This window comes from Oreochromis niloticus, linkage group LG15 (genome assembly GCF_001858045.2).
Source record: "Oreochromis niloticus isolate F11D_XX linkage group LG15, O_niloticus_UMD_NMBU, whole genome shotgun sequence".
Classification (NCBI taxonomy): Eukaryota; Metazoa; Chordata; class Actinopteri; order Cichliformes; family Cichlidae; genus Oreochromis; species Oreochromis niloticus.
Window position 1 is genome coordinate 21,476,406 of NC_031980.2, and position 21,433 is coordinate 21,497,838.

A 21,433-nucleotide genomic window follows, 5' to 3' on the forward strand; every position below is an offset into this window, starting at 1 on the left:
AGTTTCTGCCAGAACTTTACAGATAACCGGTGGGCTGATTCTCAAAAGGCACCAAGGTAGAACAGAGCAGAACTGGCACCATATTAGTGGAAATAAGATCTTAGTGGTCCTTATATAAATAGTATTGTGATGTGATCTTCGTTTTGTTGAGGAAATTAATTAGAAGAGCTCAGGTTTTTGGTAAAAGATCTTTTTTCAGGGCCCTACTTTCCTTTATTCTTGAAAAATTTCCTTACAAGCTAGCACCAACAACCCCAAGGACAGCTTCACCCTGATGGTTCTTGTGAAATTGTCCCAGTTTTTGATGGAAAAAAAAGCATGCCACCCCTTTTTGAAGGACTTTGAATTAACTGGCATATTCCATGTTAGCATGGAGCTTTGGCGTCAGGACTCTACTATCAGCACAAGGATGATTTCACTGTCAAATCTTTTAAAACTTAATGGCAAAAACAACGAAAAAACTCTTTCCTTGAAGGGAAGCTGCTCTGTGAATACATCCCTCACGACTTCAGACCACCAGGAGAGAATGACAATGTGTCTGAGCCGTCCATGTCCTGCTGGGTCCAGTCCACTCTGGTTGTTTATCAGTCACTGGGGTCCTGGCAGTGGGAGCAGTAGCTCATGTCTTCAGAGTAGAGCTCTACCTGGATGGTGATGCTGTAGAAACCAAACTTGGTGTGGAGTAGGTCAGTGGCCTCCTGCAGCACAGACTGCGGGTCAGAGCCCTCCTCTGGTGGTGAAACAAGAAGGTAAAAATCAACAGAGTGAGTGTGGTTTACTCTACTGGACCTGGAAAGTTTGTAGAACTGTATTCTTAGACACATTTTTTTTTTAACTTCCTGTGCATCTCACTGTACTATACACTGTAGTTTGGCGTCTGTAGATCAGTGTGTTACTTTACCTACGGCCAGGTGAACAGAAACCAGCGCCTGGCCCAGAGTCAGAGCCCACAGGTGCAGGCAGTGCATGGACTTCACAGCTCTCACAGACAGCAGCACCTCCTTCACCGAGTTAAACTCGATTCCTTTAGGCGACCCTGAAAAACAATGGGCCATCAATTAACACACACCAAGTTAACAGTACGTCTGTGAATGTGTGGCTCACATGCAAACAGCCAGCTTCAGATATTTTATATTTTATTTTACTGATCTACAGGTTGAAAAAAAGTCAAATTTGACTAAGATCATGACTAGTTATAGTTAAGTAAAACTAGTCACTAAAACTAGAGACAATGTGCAGGAGGAGGCATTCCTGAACATGAGACTGAGGTAGCTGCATGACTGCCTTCAAAATTTGTTTTGTGTACTACAATATTTACTCTGAACATCTTAAATCTGGGAAATACTTCTACGTTAAGATTATAAAAACACTAAAACTAACACTGAAAGTAATAAAAAAGGCTAAAATTGGACATTTCAAACTATATAAACAGACAAACCTACAATGGAAACAAACTGAAAGTAAATTCAACCAAAAAAGAAATATAAATGCAAACTAATCATAAATATAAAGTATTAAAACTCTGATGTATGTATACAATATTACATTAAATACATGGCTCTCATGCACATTATCATTTTGCTCATTGACACCAAACTGTGAGCTTCTTTTCAAAGATGCCCAGAAGCTACTTTGGGTCATCTTGTGAAAGTTCAGTGACGTGCAGAGACTTGGGTGATCTAACATCTCAGGACATCCCCAGGATGTGACCATCTGTCCTCCCGCTCTTTGTTCTGCATGAACTTCAAAGTGGTAGGAAAACCACAGATGCGTTTCTCTGCTGTTTTACACAAACATGCCATGTAGAGCTTGGGGACATACATATCTGAAGCCATAAATACTTCAGTTAGGCTCCAAATATGTTGTTTTTGCACTTCCACGTGACATAACTGCCCTTTGCAACATGTGATGTTAACCTTTTTCATACCAGGTCAAAGCCAGACAGCTGGATCCTAGCTGCAGGCGTCATGGTCAGAAATATCACATAAGCTTAATTTAAAGCAATATTCAACCTTTCTCAATGGAGTTTTTTCTAATAAACAGCATAAACTGATGCAGGGTAGCTGCTTGCTTGTTTCTGATCGGCGTTCTAAAACAAGCTGCTGGATTTAACAACAGTGTTACTGAACTTTATAGGTATTGGTAGGCTAGCTGTTTCTCCCTTTTCCAATCTCATACCAAGCTGAGACACTGAATTTATAGCTTGAAGAGTCAGGAAATAAAAATCAGATTTATGTTTGTTGGATTTTTTGTGTTTTTTTTCTTTGGCTTGTATTCCTGTTTTAGAGATATCAGGCACCTGGGTACTCTTGAATATAGCAGAGGTAGTTTATGGTAACAAAAATATAATTAGAAACATTGCACAGTGTATTTTTCCACCAATTGTGATAGATTTACAAAAAAAAAAAAAAGTAAAACTTAAATTAAATCCACCAATTTAGTTTTCAGCAGTTTCACTGGGAACTGTGGGGGTTTTTTTCTTCTTTCTACTAAACTATATTTGCTAACCAAAAGAATCATGCAATTGAAATTACAGCAAGGGAGCTGCCATTAATCATTACATTCAGCTCTTAGCCTGAGCTTATTGTCATGGGCTGATGCACAGTTTCTTCTGCACAGTAAGGCCTCGATTATACTCTGCAAACACACACACAAGCAGCTGGAGAAGCCACGGCTGAGCAGTCATTCCTGCTATACTTCTTTGAAGTCTGCCACCTGGGTTGCATGCATGTTTCGTGCATTGTAATGTAAAGTCTCTGCAGCTGAGTCTGCACTCTCACAAAAAGTAAGCAGGCGTGCAAACATCTGCACAGACCCTCAACTTCACCATATGAAGGAGAAATTTAAGTCACTCTAAGCCAAGCCTAGAGGATGGAGACGCTGTAACAGTCAGATTTTATTTTATCTTATTTTATCCTTGTTTACATTTTAAACTGAAAGGGTGTGGCAGAAGCTACAGCTTATATAACACCTGCGCCTGATGCCACAATCAGTATGTAAGGAAAATGGTGAACTACATTCTAAACCTCAGATTTAACACAAAAGAAGAAAAATAAATAATAGTCATTCATGTCAAATCCAGCTACAGATGAACCCGTTGTATCTAAAGCATCTTCACATTAAACATTTATCACAGGATTGAAAAAAATGTTTTTTCTGGACAATCTTTTTAAGGAGTTTCACTGTGATGCAATTTTTTTTCTTTTCAGGACAACTTCATACTGGTCCTAAACTGGATTTATTGGACTGGATTGAATTTGTTATGATTCAGTTTAAAGAACTTCTGGATATTATATTGTAATTGTCTATTTTATGCTTTGAATCAAATCTTTGAACTTCAATGTGTTTAATTAAATTATAATAAATAAATATTGAATTTATTGACTTACAGCTTACAACAGGGTTTGTTATCATCATATGGGTTTTTTTTTTTTTTTGAGTAACTGCATCATCATTTCTGAAAAGAGTTTTTCTACTTTGAGCACACAAAGTCAGTTCCCTCCTTCACTCAAGGACAGACATTTCTACAGCTGATCGCCAGAACCCAGTATGTAGATAGATCAGTGGCACAACAAGAAAAAGGAAAAACACACATGTAAATCTGGTGTGAAATACTCCTTTTGCATAATAAAAAATACTTTATACTTCATGGGAACTATCAGGTACGGTAATATGATTCCACTATTAAAATATGAAAAAGTGTTTCGAACATAAGAAGCTGTTGATGATTCACTACCTTCCATGAGTATCCTAAAGACGTCTCTGAGGATGGTGACAGTGGTGCAGAGAACAAAGACAGAAAATAGGAACGTGCAGATGGGGTCTGCTACTTTATACTCGGGCTGAAAAGAGAAAAGAGGTTAAGGACACTATAAAGAGCGAGTAAAAGGGCGTCAGATGGTGATTTCCACAGTCATGAGGCATTAAAGTGCTCCAGGCACAAAAACAGGAACATCTTGCAACACAATCTTTCATCCATAATAAACAAGAAGCCATACATGGTTTCTTTGAACACATTCAAATATAATTCTCTAATGCTCAGAATACAAATATCTATATGCAGCTACCTCAAAGCATGTCTTTGTGCTTTCAATATGACTCTGTTTTATATCATGTAATATATCTGTTTATCTGACCCGAAAGTAGATGATGGTCGCCGCCACCATGACGCCGACACTCTGCAGCAGGTCCCCCACCACGTGGATGAAGGCAGCACGGACACTTGTGTTACCGTGACTGCCGAGGAGGGTGTGGGAGTGGCCATGAACGACGGGGCTCTGACCATCCTCGTCGATCTGGTGGTAACCGCTGCCGTGAGCGTGGAAGGTGGTCGAATGGTGGAGGATGTACGCCATGCTAAGGAAAGGAAACAACATCAGTTTATTTGCTTGCCTTTGCTTCATGGCACTCAGGAAACAGATGTGCTCTTCTAAGATATGAAGGAATACCGAATAAGCACAAGTCCATCATTTTTCTCAATCAGATCCTCACTTTTGCTTCTTCATTCTGGTCTCATTAGACCGAGATGTCAGTAGAGGAAATGCTTCATTAATCAGTGAGTGAGGTCGCCATGGTTACAGCCATCTTTTAAATACAGTCTATGGTTTTTGTTAGTTAAATATTTGTAATTTTTTTTTACTAATAGTAAAAGTAATAGTAATATTATGTAATGGTATCGATAGCAGCAGCATACATTGAGAGCAAAATTTTTACACGTGTTAATAAACTTTTAAAGGTGTGAAGCACTCACACAATATTGACGATGACAGCACAGCCAGAGGTGACCAGCATGACGTGTCCATCAATCTCATAGTCGTTACGTACGATCCTCTCAATGGCCAAATAGACCAGAGCTCCTGTGACAATCCAGATGGACATGACTGAGATGAATGCCCCGAGGATCTCTGGATGGAGAAGAAAATCATGAACCTTTATTATTTTATTGTATTCATGCAGTTCATCACAAATAATAAGGCGGCACATCTACTGTATGCTGCTGACCATATGCGTGCAACTTAATGTTCATCTTGTAAATGATAGTCATATAGCAGGGTACACTTAAACTGTACACCATATGAGCCTCCCTGTGTATTTCACTCAGAGTCACTACTTGCTCAAAACAAGTGGTCTCAAAATAGCAAAATGGCCGTGGCGACAGAGTTCAGATCAAGGCTTTAAAACAGGAATTCATAACTAATGGGTGATTTCATGGATGCCAAGTCTGTGTTAATAGGTATTTGCACTAAAGTGTTCCCAAGCCAACCGAGAGACATAATCTCTGCAGTGCATCCTGGGTCTACTCCAGGTCCTCATCCCATTCTATGCCAGAAACATTTCAGCTAGGAGGTGGTAGGTGTGTTACTCAGATAGCCAAACCACCTTAATTGTCTCCTTTCACGGAGGAGAAGCAGCAGCAGACTGGCTGCAACTAGAAATCCTGTCCATAAGAATTACGAACAAAGTCGGTAACAAAAGGGAACCTTTACCAAACTGCAGCACCGCTGGATTCCTGGAGAGAACTCCCCACAGAAAACCAGAGGGACATGTTTAAATGCCTTCTTCACAAAACACATAAAAACTGAAGGGAGGCCACATCATTCCTCCTGAATCCAAAGTTTATACTGTTTAGATTCTTCTCTCCTGTATCTTGGTGTTGATGGCTTCTGGCAGGCTGAGAGCGATCGCTGGAAGTTAGAAAACAGCCTCCAGTTCCTTTTCTTAAAAAGTGAGACCATTAATCCAGGCTGACAATCCTCGTCCCAACTTTCACACAGGGATACACCAGGGCATGCAATCAGGATAGCCACACTACATCCAGTGACTCGGGCAAACTGACGGTATGTGGAGTTTATTTTGTCCAGGTGGAGTTTACATGGACAAAATAAACAGAAAATCTACACAAAATTACTCAGGAACTCCTAAAACTGACCAGAAATATAATGTGAAATGTATGTCTCCAGCATCCAGTCTACATGAAGCTGAATCTGAACTCTTATTATTCTCACCTGATCTGTGCCAACCAAAGTTCATGGTTTTGGTGGGCGGTCTGGAGGAGATCCACAAGGAGAACAGGCTCACCATCATGCTGCCAAAGTCTGTCAGAAGGTGGGCCGCATCAGTCATGATGGCCAGGCTGTGAGCCAGGTAGCCTCCTGTAAATCAGGAGGAAAAATGACACCGAACAAGACACAAATGAGTCAAATATGTATAGTCTGCTTAAAGATAAGGAAAGAGACATAATCCAACTCATGTCACTGTTTTTTTGTGGCATGTACATAAATGTTGAATACGATATCCAAACAGAACAAAGAGCAAACAGTGTGAAGCTGTATTTATTTTTATTCACATTTAGCTAATAAAAAAGATTTTTATTAAAAAGTGAAGTGTGTCATAGCTCGCCAACTGTGAAAGTACCTGCTGTGTAATAACATCTCTTTTAATAGCTTTTAAATACACCCATCTTAGTCACTCAGAGGTATATTAAACATGTAATTTAAAGCCTCAGTTGCTTCAGGTAAAAGAGCGATTTTATTCTTTTAGAACATTTTAAATATCCGTGCAACCAGCCAGTGAATGTCAGCCACCATTTTATTCTCTTAATAGTAAAAAAGTTACACTATAAAAAGAAAAATGAACCTACACTTTTACAGGGATATAAAAGAGTTCCTCAATAGTTCACCACTGAAGCATTTCTTGCTATAATGCTTATATTGATATTAACGTCTGCATGAACACTTGTCTGCATGAATTTTTTGCTCCCGTCAAAAGTGATAATTTGGTAAAATGTAATAGCTTCTTATGTTTTATAAGTGCTTATAACCATCTTCCTGTCATAAATACTGTGTCCCACACAAATCTCCACACTTTATGGTGTGTGAATATCAAGTAGGGAAGTTTATTTATGTGCAAATGGTTAAGAAGGCTCAAAACAAATAAGTTTGTTTCATTTCTTTTCTTGGTGTTTCTTACCTATGACCTCGCCAATCATGAAGACGAGGCAGACTGCTGAAGCGATGTAGAGTTTCTTCTTGGCCAGGAGCTTGTCCACACTCTCCTCGCATGCCAACGCTTTGGGGCCGTGGCAGTGAGTGCTGACGGGTCGTTTCAGCTCGATGGCGCCCGACATGCCTCCATTCTTTAAAGGGAAGTCTGGATAATGTTCTTTGGAGTCCAGAAAGGAGCTGCAGGGGGGCAGAAAATAAACAGTGTATTTTCACAGGTTGAATGAGCGAGCTTGCCATGAAGGATCCCATTATCGTTTAGCTGCTCCTGATCAAACAATGTGACCCTCAAGCTGTTCCTCCAGAAGAACCTACCTATGATGCACAGGGCTGCCATTATAATCTTACACCTGCAGTATTGTGCTGTTGCTCTAGCTTTCAGTACCACATTTAAACATACTCGGTTAAATTAGCTGTAATATTTGATTTTTTTATGTAATGAATGAATGAATGGAGTGTTGTTTCACTTATTTGTGTGTTTTGATGTTTCATTTGTTATATATTTTTATGCATTTGTTTATTGTAAAGGTTTTATGTGACCTTCATGTTTACATCTCACATTTTTTGTGTAATGATGTTAGTAACCTGGACTATTAAATGAATAAGAAATATGAGTGTTGTCACAGAGACAGTTCCCGGTTCAATCCTAGCTGACATGCATGCTGGGTTAACTGGTAATTCTACACTAATCATAAATGAGAGGTAGATAACGTGTGCTACAAAGCTCAGTTTTAATGCATTGTTAAATGCGGTCAGTAAGACTGGAACAGCACTATATACAGTATAAATAACATAAATCATGCTTGGCTGTTCAGACAGAAAGCATTAGATTTGAAGATGTGAGCTAGTCTGCAGTCTGTGATACAAAAATTATTTTTTTGTATCTTTTGACTGACATGTCTGTTAAAACAAAGTAATATCAGTCTTAGTAATACCTCCTGTCTGATCTCATGGAGGCCGGCTTTTTCTCCATCCTTGTAACAGCAGCATAGCCGAGGTGTTTTAAGTGTTGAGTGAACTGATCTTTTATTTATTTATTTTTAGCTAATGTTACAGCACAGCAGATAATCTTTAGATAGAGCCCCAATGGTTTACAAAGTGGAAACCTGACAAAGTGCATCGCAGTCAGTGTTCACTTAAGTGGAAGAATGGTGCGATGGTTCGTTCGATGAAGAACCCATTAAAATCGATTCATGTTGACAGTGAAGGAGGGTGAACAGACTGCCCTGTTTTACAGTCCAGAACTTCACGTCACGACTGCTTCTGAGTTTTAATAACTCATAAATACTCCATCTTAGGTCTTGTGTTGTTTTCTATTCATCCAGGTTACAGCAGCGTTTTATTTGAGAAAAAGTTTGTGAATGAAAGTTATATCTGACCAAAATGTTGTAAAAAACAAACAAACAGACAAACAACAACAAAAACTTAACAGAAAAGTGTATCAATCCTTTGACAAGCAGATTATAAAATTAGTGCTTCTTGTGTATAATAAATCAGACTGTAAACTTGAAGCCAGGCGTTGCCCAAACATCCAACATAAAACAACAAATAGATAAATGTTGTTTTTTTCTCTCCATCCATCCATTTTATTTACCATGAATCCTATTCAGACTGTCAAGGTTTGGAGACTCTACCTGTTGTTGTTTGGCAAGAACCAGGGTGTACCCAGTACTGGTCACCCCTCAACCACAGAGATATCACAGAGAACACAGACAACCATTCAAACCTAGTACCAGGTTCCAGTTAGTTCCAAAGGACCTGTTAGTTGATTAGAATACAAAAACATGTATACACTCAGCAGCCATTTTATTAGTTACACCTCACTAGTACTGGGTTGGACAACCTTTTGTCTTCAGAACTGCCTTAATTCTTATAGCACAGATGGAACAAGGTTCTGGGTATGTCTAAAGGTTGCTGAGCTGCTGCCATGTGACTGGTTGACTAAATATATGTAATAGTGAGCAACTGAATAAATTACCTAATACCTAATAAATTGGGCTGTTTATTTAGTAATTTAGTAAATTAAAACAGTATCAGTGGTAAAATAAATAATACTGTAGTCATTTAATAGCTGCCATTCAGTTCATTTTGCACATAAATACAGAATCTTTTCATTTAACACCATCTAAAATAAGATGCTTTTAATTTGAAAGTGAAATTTTTCAGTGTTTAATCTGGACATTACACATCTATGTATACTTGAACCCTGGCAAGATGCAGACCAGACTGGATTAATGTTGAGAATAAAAGAAAATGCTGACGTTTCCATTTATTTTCTATCTTTGTCTCTCTCTCTCTCTCTCACACACACACACACACACACACACACACACACACACACACACACACAGGTTGCTGTTCTTATCATGCGTGGGGGAGGATTTGATAATGTGACTAATGAGGTGGAAAAAAGCTAATTTGGCCTCACTTGAGATAACCAGACGCACACTTTAATGTCACACTCTTCACACAGGAGATTGCGAGCGCTGTACGATTATCACACACACACTCGTCTTCGAAGATGTCCAACCTCAAAAGAAGCAGCCAGGCGGAAAACAGATTCTGTTCAATTATACCACCGGGACACGAGAGAGAACCCCAAACACACACACACACACACACACACACGCACACACACACACACACACACTCTGCATACTGCATACAACACACAAACACAATGAAACCTTGGGGTGATGATAAATTCCAGAGTGTGCAGAAAAAAATATCCTGTTCAAAAGATTCATGCAAAATATCCTCAGACATTAAACACACTGTGTGGCCTGCAGCACAGCATTGTCAGGGGGGAAGGGCCGCCTGTTAAGCAAACATCTGTGCCATTAACATCTGTAACTCTTCTGCCAAATTCAAACATAACAAGATTTTTTTTTTAAATCCTGTTCTGATACATTTTCACCTGATCATTTTTTTCATGACTTTTCATCCGTGCTGTCTAAAATGTTGGTGTATACATGTGTGTGCATGTGTACATATATGCTTGTATATAGGTGTATGCGCATATATATGGATTTCTTGTCATCTTATTACTCCATTTATTTTAATTTTTAATTATTTTCTTTTATGTTACCTACATTGTCCTTATGTTCAACACCTGGTGTCTTTTAAACATGCTATACAAACAAGCTGATCTGACTAAAGGTGGACTTAATGGTGGTTTTACATTTATTAAGGGTGAAAGGGTTTTAGTTTGCACTTTCTTACTTTCTCATCTCAACATTCTGATGTAAATTAATATCTTATGAACTTACTGTTTACAAGCATGTTTATTTGATCTAGGTAGTAAATTGCACTGTCCTTTTGGAAGCAGCATGGCTGTTGGTCAGCACTCCTTAATCAAGTGGCTGCTTGGCTTTAAACACTGAAAACACTCCCAGCCTACCGCAGTAATAGAACCACCCAGCTGTGCCTTTAACTGGCTCAGTAGCATTCAGCACTAATTTGTCAAGTCAAATAGTCCATCCAATCCATTAATTACGTGGACACAGTGTAACTGTAACATTACCTGCAAAGAGCACCCACAGAGAATTGAAAAAAAGTGTGTTTAAAATTATATTTGAAATGCAAATACAAGTAAAAGTTATTTCAAATCCAATAAGTTTTAACAATTATGTGTTTTTTGCAGTCTATTCAAAGTGGTGACAATGTTTTGACCCTGGTGGTGACTGGGCTTCATTTTTTTAAAGTAATAAAAACAAATTTGAAGAAAAAAGCTTTTATGTTTGTTTGTTATGTGTATTTTCCTGTTCATGCATTTTATGTGTAACACTACAGACCTTAAAAAGGCAAAAACAAAAAACACAAACAACAAAAAATATTTTGGTACATTTTAGTTTTTGCTTTCAGTGTTTAGTGCTAATAGTCTTGAGCACAGACTGCTCCTCATGTTGGCTCTGCTGGGAAAAAAATAACACTTACAATTACCAAAATATTCAATGAAACAATCAAATGTCCTCACTGAGACGTTCCCTGAGTGGGATAATTCACTCAGTGGTCTGTATTTAGGGATTTCTACAGCCCTCTGCTGACTCCGCCTCACTTTTGGTGTCTGGCATCAATGATTATTTTTCATTTAAATACAACTAACATAAGCACAAGACTGAGATGGAACTGTAAACTGCCAAAAAAAAAAAAAACCTGCTTCTACAATCCAAATAAAATTAAAAAAAATAGTAATTATTAATGATACATGGCTCATATTTCTCTGGCAGTCATCCTCAAGTACTTTTGGCAGACACAGTGAGTCTCCTTAAGATTATGAACATTAGATTTTCATTTTGAAGTAGATTTCATGTCTTTGTCAATACCCCGCAGGGCAGGTAAGCAGCGTTTATTGTCGCCCAGCATCGGCAGCACAGACACAGAGAGAGAGAGACCTCGGGGAAAAGTCAGCGATCTGTGAAATGAAATGAGACCTTGGAAGTCCGGCGGGGGAAAAAAACAAAATCACAAGCATTTAATTACAACTGCAATCTGCTGTATCAGAACATCCCGTGGTACTTTTGTTAACAGACAGAAGAATCTCTGCAGTGAGAAACTACTGAGCAGTGTTTTATTTTTACAGATATGCGTATTACTGTTTCAGCAGACAAATCAGTGGAGTAGAGGATGGAAGTGATGATCATCTTATTATATCCTCATCTTTTTGTTTTATCACTTGTGACGTAAACTCTAAAGTAAGTAAGTTACAGTTGACAGCTGATAGCATAGCTAATGGACATGAAACCAGAAGGAACAGCTTGCCTGGCTTCTTTTCAATGATAAAACTGTTACTCGGTTATTTATTTAAACAGTTTATGAGCTTATGGTGTGCGTTGTGTGGTTTCCACTAAATCACATTCCAGGTGATTTAGTGTAAATGTATATCAATATTACACAATTTCAGACGTGTTTTATCATGTCTGAATTTTTCAGGTAGCAGCACAGTTAGGGTAACATAACATGACACTAAATGTCTTCAAATGATTCTCAAAAAGCAGAAAATGTTTGGATAACACATAAAGTGACTTTTTAAAGTTTGGTAGGAAAATGATCCCAGACTGTGCTTACTTAATATTAACTCACACTCAGATGAATCTTTTCAAATGGGGGCTAAACAACAACAACAACAACAAACAAACAAACAGGCTGTTGGTTGAGGTCATGAAAAGCCAAACTGACTTCACAGCATTTTATTACAGGAGCCTTTGGAGACACTATCTGTGATACACTCAGCATCTTCTGTCTGACTCCCACAAACAATTATGATGCCAGTGAGCAAACAATTGAGTAAACAAGCTTTAGTAAATAGGCAGTATCATAAAATCACTGTAGTTTGAAAATGACGTTGTTTACATCATACCAATGATGCTTTGGTTGACTTTTTCTACAGATGCTACATTTGTTTCAAATATTTTAATTAGAGGTTTTGAAAGCTTTACACTTGGTGAGATCTTGGTCAAGAGTCCATGTTTTTAACCTTAATAAAAGGTCCTGGTTTTATCCAGATGATCCATCTTTTTATGTAAACAAAAACATTTATTTTTAAATGTTTGTGAATGACCCGTGAGATTTGCATTTGTTTTTCCCCAGAGAGAAGAGAAGTCCACATCAGTGCACCATAAGTCATGTTTACAGTTTAGGATGATTTCACATCACATTGCAGACTGAAGTCACATTTCCTTTTCATCACTGGTCTTCAATCTGTAATATTTATTCTCATGGATTAGATTAAATCCCTAGTGACACGTCTATTATGTTGTATATTAAAGTGTATATTAAATTATACGAAAGCCCCTTAAATATTTTTGTGTAATGTTGGTCAGACAAAATAAATAGTTTGTGATGCTGTTAATTAGGTGATTAATGATGCATAATAGCACCAGCTATTGATCATTAACAAGAATTTGTTTTCAAACTCTCAATAAAATCCAATATGGTCACATCAATTAAAATGACAACCACTTGATGTGCCTCAGCCTTGGGACCTCCCACTGTAATAACAGGAATAGGAATTATTTGCTTACATCAGTGGTTTTTAAACTGTGGGAGCTGATGCAGGTGAAGTGTGACCCATCAAGGAAAATATGCAGTGGACTTAAGTTAAATAGATCTGGTTTTGCTGATATTAAATGTGCTGACTATTATTCATTTATTTCAAATTTAGGTTTTCTGGAGTGTGGACCTTTTGCCTTCTTTTTTGATTTCTTGGCATGCCAACATTAAGGAACCGCTGGTTTACTTTAAACACTTTGGGCAAAATGCCCCAGTTTCAAAGCATCTCCCTCTAGTGGTCAATGGTTCACTCCTTTGAGTTCTGAGAGACTGAAAAATTGGTGAGATATGTATGACAGCTTGTTCCTGCCACATAAATAAATAAATAAATTCTTACTTAATTTTAAGTTTTGAGTGATTTTCTCAGAAATTTGAATTAGTTCAAATTTTCAGATACTTAACCTCATATTTTGACATAATAGCTGAACTTGGTGTATCCAATGGTGCCTAATTTAAAAAAAAAAAAAAATGCACATACATCTATTGTTTACAACCAAAGAATCACAGGCCTGTCTCCAATCAATACGGCACATTTAAAGCACTAAAGTACTGCAGATGCCTTTTAGCTATACATAACTACTTCTGCTTGGTGCTGAATTGACATTTGATGACTGAAAAATGTAAGAACTGCTGTGGCTTTAATATCAAAGATTTTAATCTTCTGATTTTGGTTTTGACTAAAAATGTATTTTAATGCTCAGATAAGTTATTTTTGCACATTTACGCCAATTAATGACAAACATTTAACAAATCTTCAAGAAGTTGGAAACAGCCTTACTGAATCCACAGCACCATCAGTTGGTCATGAGAGTAGTCACCAGTTTCTGATCACTAAGATTTTTTATTTTTATTTTTTTTAACCCTGGTAACCTCAGAATCATGGCTCATAAAGCTTGTCAGTGGTCCACAAAGCAAAGTTTAAACATCATCAGCATAGCCATCAGTTAGATGTTACAAAGACTTTAAGAGTGAATTACATGGACGGATGAACCTCATTAGGGGTACCTGGGTAAGGATCAGTTGGTGCACCCCTTCTCTCCACCTCAAAAACAGTCAGGCACTTACAAATAAATACTTTGAGATTTTGTTTAATCTCAACTTAGTAATCAATCGCCCAATCACTTTTGTATTTGTTACTTATGCATATAAAAATTATTTTTAATGATATTTTACTCTGTTTTCTGACATATTGTAAATGAATTACCATTCATTGTTCCAAACTTATGCACGCTCTTTTTCTTACCATTTTCGTTTTTACTACTTGAAAAACAAAACAGCAGATTGAAGCTGTTAAAACAGAACTTCAGAACTCCAAAGGAGGGTTGATCCCTCCGGTTATATTTGGTGGTGGAAATTAAATGAATTGTAAGTGATAGACTGAGTAAGTCTGACTCTGGAATCCTTGTATGCTTTTTTTTTTTTTAATTAATATTAATGCTAATGTTTATATCTGTTCCTGTGTTTTTGGTTACGAGTTCTGCAAAATCTAAAATACATCAATGATACTGGAGAAATATTTGGTTTAAACGTGAACAATAAAGGTCACTTTACTGCCAGCTGGGGAGGAAAATGCTAAAGATGACACTGTAAACACATGCGTGCACTTGCACAAGAACGGCGCAAATGGTGCATGAAATCCCAAATGTAGCGCCATATGCACATCTGTCTGTGTTTCTGAACACTTCTTTGAATCCCAAATGATCAGTAGGCCTATTTAACTTATTTCTACAACATCGTGTCAGATAAATATGCTTTTTTATTTGATTGATTCAAAATACATAAATAAATACAATACAACGGCCTGCACCTTTGCACTAATATTTGAAAGTAAGTAACCTTGTAAAACGCGTTTTCCACCCGGTGTAGCTTCCGCTTTTCTTTTCCTGCTTTATAAAGCGTAAAATTTCTGCCACCTCATCTCTTTTTAAACATTGTGAATCTGCAAATTATCTTTTAAAAATTAAATAAATAAAACAGCCAGTTTTAAAGCGTGAAATCAAAGGCATCGGTTCACTTCCAACTACCAGCTTCACTCACTTAAAAACAGTTACTGATTGATCAGAGAGGTGGAAACATGCGCATCATGAGGGCCTCTGAAGGCTCAAAATCGCACTGACGGAAAATTCTGCAGGATTATGATTAATGGCTGAGTGGGCGATTGCATTTGATTTTTCTCACGTATTTCATATTAAAGCGAGAGAGCGTCTCCACCTTTTTTTTCTGCATCGCGTTGAAAAACCACCAGGTGTGTTTCTGCAGCAGCCGGCTGGATGTTGAGCAAACAAAGCTGATGCACATGTTTGCATCAGCTTTGACTGTGCGCATAAAATCGTCTTTTTTTCGTTCACTTGCTTCGCCATCTATATTTTAAACTCTGTTTTTTTATTCAATTATTAAATGTGGTGTTTTTACACGTGGGCCTCTTGCCTTTTAATTTGAAAATCCTATAAAACTTATTTCTATAATGTGGGAGCTTTTTTGTTAGAGAAAAGGCGCATTCCAACTATGTTTTAATATTTTTATTATCCTGTAGACCGGAAATTAAAAATTCGAAGCAGCTTTGTGTATGCCTTTCAGTAATATTCTCTGCTATGTATTTTTTGTATCTGCAGGTTTAAGCACCTACATGTCTTGGCTGTGTGTGTGTGTGTGTGTGTGTGTGTGTGTGTATGTGTGTGTGTGTGTGTGTGTGTGTGTGTGTATGTGTACCCTCTGTGATTGCAGGCTGGAGCCTCTGCTAATGACAGATGATGAGTTTTTAGCATTGCTCAGTGAACTGGCCCCGGGGCCATTTGTCACAGGCTGTCCAGAAACAAGCCAAGCATGGAAATGAATTTGTTCATTCACATAAAACAACCGGTGAGAGCCACAGCCTGCTCAACGTGCACTATAACAACCGCTCTCAGTGCGCCTTCATTACGCATGTTTATAAGATAATGTGCAACAATAGTGGATTCTTCCTGCATCTATCTTAATACTATAATTCAAAAAGAATATGTCAATTTTCCTATTAAAAATGTTGATTTCCTTCACAAAATCTGCTTACTTGCAATTTTCTTTAAGTGTCAGGAAACAAAGAATTGTTCTCGTTTCCCCCCCACAGTTTATAGACAGTTTATGCCCCCAAATACTAAATCTGTTAATATAACTTCATCCTACATGTAGTATTATTCTCTATGCAGCTGTAGTGATATGAAGCAAAGCATTTCCCCACCTTTGCAGTTTTAGGGAATACGTCTTGGCATTCTTCTCGTCTATGAGGTGAGATTTTTCCGAATTTCCAGCATTATTATCCATTTTGCAGCCTGCAGTCAGTTGGTGTCCTGTCCGAGAGGCAAAAAAGTACGACTTTTTTTTTTTCTAAGATGAAGATGATGCAGGTGAGAATCGACCGGTCCGGTCTTCCTGTTGTGCAGTTAGCGCGGGGAAAACTCGGGCAGAGACCTCATTTCTGTGAGCGCAGAGACTTCAGAACAAACGAGGAAATTCCTTCATTGCGGTGCTGAGAGGCAGGAGGAGGAAACCACATGCGGGTTTTTCTGAGGGAGGTTTTAATTTGGTCCGAGTTGCAGGCTCGAACGTGGAGCAGCAGCGGCAGTAATGAGGCACACAGCGCGCTGATCACTGCAGCTGCTGTGACTGGACAGCAGAGATACCTGCAGCGCAGAGCCTGACTGATCACCCGGTGCACATCATTGGTGACTCCTAATGGGACGAGCGTGAAAGAAAATCAATTTGCAGAAAAATCTCAGCTTTTATATCTATCTATCTATCTATCTATCTATCTATCTATCTATCTATCTATCTATCTATCTATCTATCTATCTATCTATCTACTTGACATTTTACATTCACTTACAGCAGCTTTATTTAAGCATATCAAAGCCAAAGGACATTTCTGTGCAATTCCAGTGTTTCTTGTTATAGATGTATTTAGAGAAAAGGAAACAGAACATTGACCGCCTCCATTTTTAGGCGTAACTCTAAGCAGATGGGTAACAATAAAATAGCTTAATAAATTGTTATTATGTAGCTAGAAATGAACAAAGAAAACAAATAGATAAATAAATAAGTAAAACATACGACTAAAGTAATACAAAAACACAGTCATATATACTAATAATACCTTGTACATAAAGTCCCAGTTAGTTTTACAAAGCCCTCGCAAATTAACATAGTGTCAATCCTGGCGCCCCAGTCTTTTCACTCATGTCCTCTGTAGTGAACTCACAAATCCTAAAAAGTTAAACTGAAAGATCTTTTCCCCCATCTGTTCTGATGAGGATTTCATCTTAACATTTTCGCAAAATATTTGTTTGCTTCTAAAATTCTAAAATAATACTTCTCTGTACCTGCAGGTTACTACGATTCTAGCTAACCAGGTAAACAAGAATTTGAATTAAGGATCATGCAAAATCCTCTATTTTTGAAGTGCTTTATATTCATTACACAGCATGATACACTAATTATTTTAAGTTGTGAGACTTGTCATTCGTCTCAAATTCAGCACTACAGCGCTCCAGTGCTGCGTTCACGCTCCAATGGGACAAACGTAAATTTGCTGGATCTGCAGAAACCTGTCTTTTTGTAATCACCACCTGGAACAAAAACTAATTTTTACTACTATTTGGCAGTGTAAGTGGGAATTTCTAGGGAATTTCTAGGGAATTTTAACTTTTACTAATTATTAAAATATCTATATCTAGCCTTACCCTTGTTTTCCCAAGAACTTTTCCACATATCTGACTGCAATTGAAAATAATTTTATGCTCTTCATGGCCTATTTAAGATTACTCTGACTCACCACAGCATCTTGTGGTGCAAACTGGTATTACTCTAAAGTACAGCCAAGTCCTTGCTTGGCTTCAGTGGTTACATCTTCAACACACAATGCACAAATGTTTTTTAAATAAAATTATTTTTCTCTTTGATAGCTTAAGTTGCATGTGGAAGATTTCAAACACTGTTTTAAACACAGAAATTCATCCAAAATGGCTTTTAAGTAAATTTAAACTGCCTGTAATCAGCGGCACGTGTGCATCTTTTTCCAAGTGAAAAACAAAGACTTCCACCTGTGCCCTAAACTGACAGTTTACAATGACAATCCTTGGCAAAACAATGACAAGACTTTATTTGAAATTAACAAATTATTTAAATGTTGTTCTATAAAACCTGCATTTTTACCACGTAAAAGATTATGTACTATGTAACATTAACAATAGAATAGAATAGTTAATATTTAATTTACTGTAATAATAACACAAATCAATTCGTTATTTTGTCATTGTGGCAAACCAGCTAATTAAATTAATCACCAAATTCACCATTAGAACTAAGACAAAAGAACAAGGTAACCAATATATTATCTAAAGTTATTTTAAAATTAATTATATCAAGAACAAGGATGATGTGCAGAGCTGTTGTAACTACAGAGGAAATAGTTTATGAGCCTATGAAGACAGCAAGACAGTATAGAGGTGTGCGATAAGTGGCAGATAAGGTCAGGCAGGAGTCTTTGTGGACTGTTTGCAGACGACATTGTGATCTGTATTGAGATCAGGGACCAGGCAGAGGTATGGTCTGGAGAGAAGAGGAATGAAAAGTGAGTAGAATGCATCTCCAAATGAGATGGAGACCGCTGTAATAGCAAAGCTTCAAGGAGCAGGAGTAGGGGAGGTAGATGAGTTTAAGCACCTGGGGTCAACCATGTAAAGAAATGGACAGTGCACAAGACAGGTTAAAAAGAAAGTGCAGGCAGGGTAAAACAGGTGGAAACAAGTGTCGGGGGCTATTTGTGACAGAAGGACAGCAGCAAGAGAGAAAGGGAACATTTACAAGATGGTAGTGAAACCTGCTATGATGTATGGCTTGGAGATGGTGACCCTGACAAAAAGAGAGGGCGCAGAGTTGAAGGTGCTAACCTTTTCATTGGGAGCAACCACAATGGACAAGATTAGACAGAGGGACAGTTCAGGATGAGCAGTTTGGAGACAAAGTTAAGGCAAGGGTCAGATGGTTTGGAGATTTGCAGTGGAGGTATAATGAATACACAGGACAGAAAACCTCAGAAGAGATTCACGGATGTAATGAAGAAGGAGATTGAGAGAGTTGGCATGAGAGGAGGATGCTAAGAATAGGGTGAGATGGAGATGATCCACTGTGGCAAACCTTAAAGGAAGTAGCTAAAAGAAATAGAAGTCTTCAAATACATTATTAGTGTTGTTTTTGTTAAATTTAAACCAGGATTTAGTATTTCTTTTATACTATCCTCAAAATAATACTAGAAAAAAGTTTTTTTTCTATTACCTTGAACACAATCTTAGTTTACGCCCGCTGACGTCAGGACGCTCCCAGTGTTTGGTTTCCGCGCCGCGCCGCGCTGAGCTGACTGAGCAGACATGGCAACAACCAGCAGCGACAGTAAACCGGATGAGCCGCAGACAGATGGAGGGACGGAAGGGGATAGATCCATGTCGAGGTCAGACAGGTAAAAAAAGGAAGGAATGAAATATGGCTGTTAGTGGCACGCGGGGTGTTCTCGAGCCCTGCGGTGGAAAACGGCTCGTGGCAGCTAGCTGGACTAGCTAACTGCCACACTCGGTGTAACCCACGCAGTGTGTTTTGTCGTGGGTGCAGAGAACAAAAGCTTAATAAAAACATGGGAGAATTAGCATAAAACATTTAAGTAAGGACAGAGAGACCTGGGCCCGGTCGTAAAATATTCTCCAGAGGTTTTATCTGTGGTTACATCAACACTTTCTGCCCTCGTCTCTTTCCATATGCATCTGTACCGATCCTCCCATTCTGTATGCAAGACTAATGCGACAAATGACGATTTTATGAACGTTATCAGTTTACAAAGCGTTTATTCATCATTGAAAAGTATCTGGCAGCCTTTCAGTGCGGCCTATTAAATTCGGCCCTATTAACCATCACATCTCAAAAATTATTCACCTTCAAATTGTGTATTTTAAATGTTTATTTATAAGAATGGCTACTGTTAACCAGGGTCGGTTTTGTTAACTAGCACCAGTTTCGAGATGTTCACTGCTGCCATATGTATCACAACGGAAGCTAGTGCTGCTTTGTTGCTAACGCTGCCTTATTCATTACACGTAGCACTGAGGATGTGCTGGGGATCAGGTGTCTGTCTGGCAGCCTGGTGACCTGGCTGTGTAGCTGTAGTGCAGCTGGGTGTTAAATCTATGCAAAAATGCACGAGTTTATGAATCATTGGAATGTCAGTGCTCCGCTGAAAAACCTTGGATCCTTGCATACTTTGATGCATATCAACCACTTAAAAAATTGATGGTTACTGTGAAGGTGTTCCTTTAACTTGGCTGCACTGATTGTAAATAAAATGCAAAGCTGCATTTAGTTTGTATTTAAAGTAGGTCAGCGAGTTACCTACGTTAGGTGTCTTTATCTTTGCAGGGACTAAGATGTGCCTGAAGCATAGAAGTAAAAAAAACTAAAGGAAATAAAAACAAAATGCATAAATCAGCCAAAAAGTGTTATATTTGCATAATATTTTGCTTCTGCAAAAAGCAACCTATTGCCTATTTCTGCACGCTTACAAGTTAATATTTAATGATCTACCTTCTCTGCTATTGAGCTACAGCCATAGACTATAACTAAAACACGGATATAGCCATTAGGTGGTCACCCACTGGTTAGTGAAGTGAAACCTTGTGGTGAAGCTTTCACATTTGCTCTCTTAGTGTTCTTAATATGAACTGAGAAACTGACTGCATGTTCAAACTGTAGTGACTTGCAAACCATAAAGTCTTGATAAAAAGTCTTTGGCTCAGCCAGCCAGTACCTCCTTCATGTAGTAATTTTAGAATCTGAATTATTTCCCTACATAGGTTTATACTTTGAAGGACAAATGATAATGTCCTGTTAAAGGCGAGTCAGAGTAAGGAATTCCAGCCAAATGATGACAGCCTTACTCATGTGAATGGTGGCTCCCCACCCAGTGTCATGCTGCGTCCAGGGCAGCGGTGTGATTTCCTGGGGAGGGCTGGCAAGTTCCCCCTTCCTCCCCCTCAACCACACCGACAGCAAATGCTTCCCTGTGAAGAGGAGAGTTCATAGAGGGTCTCCAGAGTGAGCAGAGAGCCTCTTCTCTCTCTACAGGACAGCAGTGTATCTGCAGGTTCCCAAAAGTTAAATAAATTACTTTGAATATATATTTAGGTAAATGTGTTCCCTTTTTATACCCATTTATAGCTTCACATCTTTGAGCTACTTTTGGTTAGAAAAAGGCTACTTTTCACACAATGGTGGTCATAAACCTGCAGATATGTTGTAAAAATTAAAATGCCTGTATTGGAGCAGCAGCGGGGGTCCACTATGAGCGAACAAGGCATCTCTGATGG

The 21,433-nt window shown here is 38.3% G+C and overlaps 2 protein-coding genes across 4 annotated transcripts in view; one reads left to right on the forward strand and one right to left on the reverse strand.

The window, feature by feature from the left end:
- Positions 1–200: 200 nt before the first annotated feature.
- Positions 201–19,472, reverse strand: slc30a2 (solute carrier family 30 member 2). Its single transcript, XM_013266998.3, has 9 exons — positions 19,359–19,472; positions 16,267–16,757; positions 6,970–7,181; positions 6,006–6,152; positions 4,751–4,904; positions 4,137–4,356; positions 3,737–3,842; positions 902–1,036; positions 201–730 (listed from the first exon to the last, which is right to left on the reverse strand). Exons 2-9 carry the CDS (start codon positions 16,347–16,349, stop codon positions 585–587), a joined length of 1,203 nt encoding a protein of 400 aa, XP_013122452.1. The 5' UTR covers positions 16,350–16,757; positions 19,359–19,472; the 3' UTR covers positions 201–584.
- Positions 19,390–21,433, forward strand: part of si:ch211-243j20.2 (uridine-cytidine kinase-like 1) — a 29,227-nt gene continuing 27,183 nt past the window's right edge. For 2 of the 3 annotated variants that reach the window (XM_005464809.3, XM_013266996.3), the window contains exon 1: positions 19,403–19,539. In XM_005464809.3, the coding sequence (XP_005464866.1) occupies positions 19,451–19,539 (89 nt within the window). In that variant the 5' untranslated portion in view covers positions 19,403–19,450. Of the gene's footprint in view, positions 19,540–21,433 lie in introns of all 3 variants that reach the window. The other variant, XM_013266997.3, reaches the window with a different exon arrangement.

What these genes read in the sequence shown, in the direction of transcription:
- slc30a2 (XM_013266998.3), bottom strand. Translation starts at nt 16,349, where the DNA reads ATGGATAATAATGCTGGAAATTCGGAAAAATCTCACCTCATAGACGAG. An exon ending in CTTTGGTTGGCACAGATCAG is followed by an intron (nt 4,905 to 6,005) that starts GTGAGAATAATA and finishes TTCTCCATCCAG; the next exon opens with AGATCCTCGGGGCATTCATC. An exon ending in CTTTAGGATACTCATGGAAG is followed by an intron (nt 1,037 to 3,736) that starts GTAGTGAATCAT and finishes ATTGTTTTTCAG; the next exon opens with GGTCGCCTAAAGGAATCGAG.